General features: G+C 34.7%; 1 protein-coding gene across 1 annotated transcript; it reads left to right on the forward strand.

The window, feature by feature from the left end:
* The first annotated feature begins 1,056 nt into the window (after positions 1–1,056).
* Positions 1,057–5,028, forward strand: LOC109211444 (transmembrane emp24 domain-containing protein p24delta7-like). The gene is made up of 4 exons (XM_019374975.1): positions 1,057–1,505; positions 2,233–2,442; positions 4,579–4,655; positions 4,736–5,028. Exons 1-4 carry the CDS (start codon positions 1,293–1,295, stop codon positions 4,878–4,880), a joined length of 645 nt encoding a protein of 214 aa, XP_019230520.1. The 5' UTR covers positions 1,057–1,292; the 3' UTR covers positions 4,881–5,028.
* Positions 5,029–7,419: the final 2,391 nt, after the last annotated feature.

Genomic DNA, 7,419 nt, shown 5'->3' on the forward strand with positions numbered 1-7,419 from the left:
TTTCCCATGAAAACCCCAAGATTTTGAAGTGAAATCATGTAAAAAGATGAAATAGATTGAAGAAAAAGAGTTAAGATTCATTTACCTATGATTTGGGGGAAAACTTGCTCTAGGGAAATCGCCCTTTGGAGTTTAGGTTTTGAAATTTTGAAGAATGAAGTGAAAATTCCGTCCAAGACCCCTTTTACTCAGCTGCAGATGTCGCATTTGCGACAGGAGCTTCGCAATTGCGAGATAGGCTTCACAAATGCGAACCTGCTGCAGGGTCTGCTGCTGTCGCAATTGCAAACAGTTAGTCGCAATTGCGAAGGTTGACTTTCTTGTTGACTTCGCAAATGCGAAGGAAGTGCTCGCAAATGCGAACTAATGCTGGCCAGGGCTTCTTCGCAATTGCGATCTAAAAATATCATACGGACTTGCTCGTGCAATCAAATCGCCAAAATAACATCTTAAACAATGAACTTAACACCAAAACTCATGGAATTCATAAGATAGTTCAAATTTTCCATTTTCTCAACCAAGGGTCCGAATTACATCAAATCTCTTCCGTTTTTCGTCAAATTTTACAGATATGACTTAAATATTATAACGGACCTGTACCGAGCTCCGGAACCAAAATACGGGCCCGATAACATCAAGTTCCAACACTATTCAATTTCTAAAAACCTTTATATTTTCCAGCAAATAATTTTCTTTAAAAATTCTTTTCTCGGGCTAGGGACCTCAGAATTCGATTTCGGGCATACGCCCAAGTCCCATATTTTACCACGGACCTTACGGGACCGTCAAATCACGGGTCCGGGTCCGTTTACCAAAAATATTGACCGAAGTCAACTTTAATCAATTTTAAAGGCCAAATTCAATATTTTTCTTAAATTTCACATAAAAGCTTTTCGGAAACGCGCCCGTACTGCGTACGCAAATCGAGGAGAAAAAAAATAAGATTTTTAAGGCCTCAAAACCCGAATTCGAATTCTAAAACAAAATCATCAGATTGGCCAAAAGCGAGTCCGATCGTGATCATGTTATCTCTACTACTTCCAAAGTAATTAAAAATCAATAATTAAATAAGTCAAATGAAAGTGCAAAACAGAAAAGAAGAAGAAAATAGATCAAAGAAATCTGAGTCTTTGACTTTCTTCAATCACGTTTCATTGTCTCCTCCATTTGTCATCTCAAAGATTCAACTCAACTTCCCCTAAAACAAAGGCTCTTTCCACTTCAATCTCACACCCAAAAATCTAGCAATTTTCCACTCTGATTATTGTCCTTTATTTCTTGTCAAACAAGAAATGATGATTTTGAGAAGTAATGCACTATTTCTTGTTCTAATCTTGGGGTTTTCGTTGACCCAAATTCAGTCTCTACGATTTGAAATAGAATCAGGTCATACAAAATGCATATCTGAAGAAATCAAAGGCCATTCCATGACTGTAGGAAAATATCATATCATTAACCCAAATGATGGCCATCCTTTGCCTGATACCCACAAAGTCACCGTCAGGGTAAATATTTACTTTTTTTTGTTGTTGTTGCAATTTTCATAGATTTAATGAGCTAGGAAACAAATGGGATTATTTTGTTTTTTCCAATTAGCAATTGGTTTTACTTGATTGGAGCTTCATATGGTGCAATGGAAGAAAAAAAAATATTTTAATGTAATTTTTAGTATAAAAATCTTATTTTTAAGATAATTTAAGAATTTTGTTGTTCGAGTTTCCACAAAATTTTAAATGTGTTTGATTTTTTAAGACTAGTAGAAGTATTTTAGCTTTTTATGATAGATGTGACGGTTAAAGCTATGGATTTTCCTGCATTTTCTTGATGGGATATGCTAAATCGCTTAAAGCTTCATTTGGAAATTATGGTTGGTCAAGATTTGTCCAGCTGATTCGCGTTGACTCTGTAGTCATCGGCTAAATTCGGAAGATTAGTTAATAAGTTCTGTTTGTTTTACAGTTTTATGCACTTCCAATCTATCAAGAATGGAATGTGTTCTAATATTATTCAGACAATCAGTCAACTATGCTTCACTTCCAAATTAGTTGGTGTCTACTATATGAATCTTTTGTATTTAGTTACATTGTATTCGGGTCTTAAGGTAATTGTTCTGATGGTTTCATATTCAAAGTTTAAAAATTGTCCTTGTTCTTCGATATACCTTACTTTGATTATCTGGATTTCTTCTGGTTTAGATGAGACAATATCTGTTCTTTGTTTTTTGTGCTTTAGGCAACATCTGAACATGGAAATAGCTATCACTATGCGGAAAATGTCCATGAGGGGCATTTTTCTTTTGAGACTGTGGAAGCTGGGGATTATCAGTCTTGCTTTGTTGCTGCTGATCACAAGCCTCCGGTTAAGTTGACTGTTGATTTTGAGTGGAAAACTGGTGTTGCAGCTAAGGATTGGACAAATGTTGCCAAGAAAGCCTCTGTTGAGGTAAGCCCTCAATTTTTCTTTTTATCTGTCTATCTTTTGGTTTCAAGAAAATTAATGGCTATTTATAGCAATATAGCTCCGCATGCATTCTACAATTCGTAGTGTAAAATAGACCGTTCAGCCAGAACTCCTAAATCTCCGTGAACTTTTCACGTTTAGCTTGTTTAATAGAAGTATCATAATCCATTTGTGAAACGATCAATATTGCATCTTTTAGCACAGTTGATCCTGGCTACTTTCAACCTTTTGGGAGCCGAAACTTCAAAAAAGAAAAGAACGAAATGATTGGTTCAGAAAGTTTGGGGGCTTTCTTCTTTGATCAGTATGGTATCAGATTTTTTGGGGTTCTCTTGTGCTGTTAAGTAATTCGCAATTCCTTTTGTATAGACGCTCCCAACTAGCATGGTTGAGGTGTAGAGCTTTAGTTGATTAAGAATGAGATTAAAGTATATCTTTACAGAACTGTATGACTTAGATAGAGAATGTGATTGCCCAAGGCTTATTACTTAATAATTAAAAAGAACTTCTAAGTAATTCCTTTTTTCACAGGAAAGAGGAAATGAGTTAGAAATAAAGAGGTCCTCGCCTGAGAGATAATTGGTGACTCCTATTAAGTGTTGTTCTAATGGTTGTATTCTTTCATCAAAATAGATGTACTTAGATAATTTATAAGAAAAAAGATATACTTAGATAAAACCATGTCACATGTTCTAATTTCTTAATGAACTACAATTAAAATTTCAAGACATCATTGTGTATTGGCTGTTTCTTAGTTTTGTTCATCTCTATATGTAAAGTGTAAGCTTCAAAAACCAAAGTAATTTCCTGTTCTTGGAAAATATCGAGTGATTTATTTTTAAATTTACAAATTAAAATCGTCAGCATTTCACTTATTATTATAGTTAGTATTCCCTGATATCTTAGGCCAAATATTTGGAGCAACTTAGAACTAGTATTTTTAAATAAAAACAAATTTATAGCGTTTGTAATGTGGTGTATAACGTACATGGATTGTCTAAAAAGTACAGTTTGGTATCTTTAAGGGGTTATGTGGTCCTTATTTTTGTATTTAGTACATAGGGTATAATATTTTAGGAAAATAGCTATAATTTGCAACTTTGCCGTTTCATTAACCAACAGCACCACATGTTTTCATCAAACTCCAACTCTTAGGCATCACTGAAGAGGTATGCTAAGCATATTTCATAGATTAAGACTAGGCTTTCTTTAAAAAAAAAAAGAATAATTCATTAAGAGCAAATTAAAAAAGGAATATTGGTGTCCTCAAATTGACTTCGCAACTAGGTGCACATATTTTTTTCTTCATATTCTTGGGATAGATCCTTTGATGTATCATTTTTAGTTTTTTACAGCTGCCATTTTTTCACTCTGCTCTCTTGTTGACTCGAACTCCTGGCCTCTTGGTGTATGTGGAGGGACCTTCCACTAAGCTATTCCTCGCTTGTCACTAGCTATCTAACTATTTTATCACGCGCAACAGGATTATATTGTTTAGCTTCGATTTCGATAGCTCAATGCTCATATTAACTCCTAGATGGTGAGCTTTTATCTTCTGGCTGGTGCGGTGGTAAGAAAACAAAAATCTGAAGTTCCTCAACACAGGGTGTTGAAATCCATTGATTGTATTAGTTTGCAATACTGCAGCATGAAGTTGACATACTGTTTATTCTATGCTGTCTATGCATTTCATGTGAAGTGCCATCATTGACTAAAAGTCTAAAAGCATCCCGCCAATGCTTTGTGTAACCTTTTAAGACTGATTATGCTGCGTCCTCCTCGCCCTTGAGAAATAGAAATGATGACTCAGTTGTAGTTGAACATGTGACCATCTCTTAAAGCTTGTATGTGTGCTTTCTTGCCTTTAGTTAAGTTAATCGTCTGTTATTCAAAAGTTGCTGGCAGAATTATTGGTCATGTTTTAAAAGTTGTGTTGAGGTACATCACTCTTGTTATATGTAGTTGGTGAAATGTGTCCTAAAACGAGGGGTAGGGGCTGGGGAAGTGTGGAGCAGAAGAAAAGAGCACCTCCTGGTTTTTTAATATGAATGTGATGACAACATGTTCTAAAGATGAATGGAGAGACATATAATGTTTTTTCATCTCTGCTGTTACTAGGCAATGGAGTTAGAACTAAAACATATGGCTGAGACTGTCCAAGCCATCCATGATGAGATGTTTTATCTCCGAGAAAGGTGAGTTTATTCTTATGTTTTGTTATTTATCCGAGCCTCGTGAATATATGCTAATAATAACTAAGTCGACGATGGTGCAGGGAAGAAGAAATGCACGACCTTAACATATCTACCAACGATAAAATGGCTTGGATGACTGGTCTGTCCATTCTTATATGCTTGTCTGTGGCAGGTTTGCAGTTCTGGCATTTGAAGACTTTCTTTGAAAAGAAGAAGCTTATCTGAATCATTCTGATTTTATGGTACTCCATTTTCCGTGTATAACTTTTACATAGACAACATAGTTAAAAGATTGACTCAGTGTGATGTATGGTTTAATTGGGAATACACTCATTGATCAATTATCAAGCAATCAATTATTTCTCAACCTAAAGTTAGTTGGAATGAATAATATGAAAGATTTTGTTATTGCTGTTGTTGTTAAAAAAGTACGCTTGATAGGACAGTAAAATAGGGAATATTTATGGAACTTTAAGTGCCAATTGAAAAGAAAATGTAAATTCAAATTTCATTTCACAGCCCTTAAGTTAGTTGTGACGTCTAACATGATGCGTCTACGCAATTCGCAGAGCAGCAGTTTAGACATGTCTGTGCTTGTTAGAGCTACGCATTAAGCAACAAAGGTGGTTGCCGCTAGACACAGTTTATTTATCTTATGCATGTTACTGAATTCAAAGAATGATTGGGTAACCTTTCCATTTTCTGCAATGGAGGTAGGGGGTGGCAATTTAAGCCTAAACCCATTCAACCCGTTCAATCCGCTCAAGGTTGGGTTGATCATTGACCCGTCCATTGTTGAACTCAGCTCATTTAACCCAATCCATCTCAACTCACCTAAAGTTAGGCTGATTTTTAGCCTAAATTGATCCATGAGCAATTTTGGTAAAATATCTTGAAAATATTTTTTTTGTTTGATATATATATATATATATAAACAATTTATATATAAGAAGAAGAAGAAGAAGAAGAAGAAGAAGAAGAAGAAGAAGAAGAAGAAGAAAGTTTTTGATGGTAATTAAACAATTTATAAGAAAACAATACACATTAATTAAAGCTTAGTAAAAGTTGGATGGGTGGGCTATAACCAAATTTAACTTATCTTGACCTACCCCTTACAGCCCAAGTAACTTTTGGGTGGGTCATTGATCCGCCAAAAAACAACCCAACCCGACCATTTGACACTCATATTTGGAGGTCAAGGGTCAAGCTCCAAGCTTTAAAAGTTGGGAAAAATTTTCATAAAGCACTATCTTTTAGTAGTAATTAGCCATCTATAGATACCATTTGCTATATTACGGATTATAGATACCTTTTTTGTGGTTATAAGATGTATTTGATGTATTTAAGCTATTGTATTCATGAATACAGTATCAAAAATAGGCGTGAATCAGGGAAGTCCAGCTAATCAGTTGTTGTATTCGAGTGTATTCATGGAGTGAAACATGGGATTACAGCTGGACAGATTATTGTATTTGATTGTATTCGACTGTATTCACGGCGTGAAATAGGGGATTATAATTTTTTTAAAACGGAAAATGAATCAATTAACATAATAGACTCCTAATATAACTCAACAAACTCAATTATAACACACAAATTTTTTATTTTCAGTTATAAAAAAGATTCTCAACCGAAAAATATCCCAAAAACATAGCAATCTTCAGAGAAATTATATAATACATCTGAATACATAAATTATATTAATTAAAAAAAAACATATGAATACATTCATGGCATATAGCGAGACGGTGAATACAATGAAATACATAGAATACAGCGGGATACATTAAAATACAATGAGAAAAAAAGACAGTTAATACAATGAAATACATAGAATACAACGAGATACACTGAATTACAATGGAAAAAAAGACAATGAATGCAATGAAATACATGAAAATACAACATGATACGTTGAAAATATATTGAAATATATTAACAGAAAATCAAGTTGCTCAGCCCCAAAATCCGTCGTCTTTGTTCAAGAACAAACCCTAATTTCCGGCGAATCCGCCGTCGAGCAAAAACCCTGAATCTCACTTCCCACGCATCCTGTACATTGCTTCTGACACATGTTTGAACCAACGATAACCATTTTTGAATGATTTCTTGACTTTTCCTTCCATGGAATATTTCTATATTTGGTCACCCTCTTCTTCCTTTTAAGCTCCGGCGTTGAATACCATGGCCGATTTTCTGGTATTTGATAGTTACTGGATTTTGAGGTTTGGTATTTGTGAGAAGGCATCATATCCGTCTACGTTGTCGTCGCCAAGAGAAGTGGTGGTCGGTCAATGAATCCGGTATTATTTGGAAGAGAGAATGACATGTATCAAATTAGAGAGAGAAATAAAATAGTGTAACTGAATAGCGTATTTAGTGGCTTAGGGCTAGGAGGTACCAAAATTAGATATTTTGCTATAAACCTTAAAAGGTATCTATAGAATATAATTTTTTTAAATGGTATTTATTTAAAATAAATAAGGTGTTAACCTTTGCTATAGGAGGTAAAAATTCCTTAAAAGGTTCCGCTCTTTAGCCCAAAACTCATTCCTAAACAAATGTATCCAATTCAACGTCGACCAAAATTCACCTCAGCAGGCATCTGTATAAGCGATATTTCTCCAACCCAAAGAATGATAATATTTCAATAGATCATAAATTCGTCAAATTGTTAAATTCTTGCTAAACGTATTTTGACTTGTGGTTAAGTTTATGGTAACTCTACTGTTTACGGGTAAAATCGGAGGGGTAGGGGGGGGGG

This window comes from Nicotiana attenuata, unplaced genomic scaffold (assembly GCF_001879085.1).
Source record: "Nicotiana attenuata strain UT unplaced genomic scaffold, NIATTr2, whole genome shotgun sequence".
NCBI lineage: Eukaryota > Viridiplantae > Streptophyta > Magnoliopsida > Solanales > Solanaceae > Nicotiana > Nicotiana attenuata.

What these genes read in the sequence shown, in the direction of transcription:
- LOC109211444 (XM_019374975.1), top strand. Translation starts at nt 1,293, where the DNA reads ATGATGATTTTGAGAAGTAATGCACTATTTCTTGTTCTAATCTTGGGG. An exon ending in CCCACAAAGTCACCGTCAGG is followed by an intron (nt 1,506 to 2,232) that starts GTAAATATTTAC and finishes TTTGTGCTTTAG; the next exon opens with GCAACATCTGAACATGGAAA. An exon ending in CCAAGAAAGCCTCTGTTGAG is followed by an intron (nt 2,443 to 4,578) that starts GTAAGCCCTCAA and finishes TGCTGTTACTAG; the next exon opens with GCAATGGAGTTAGAACTAAA.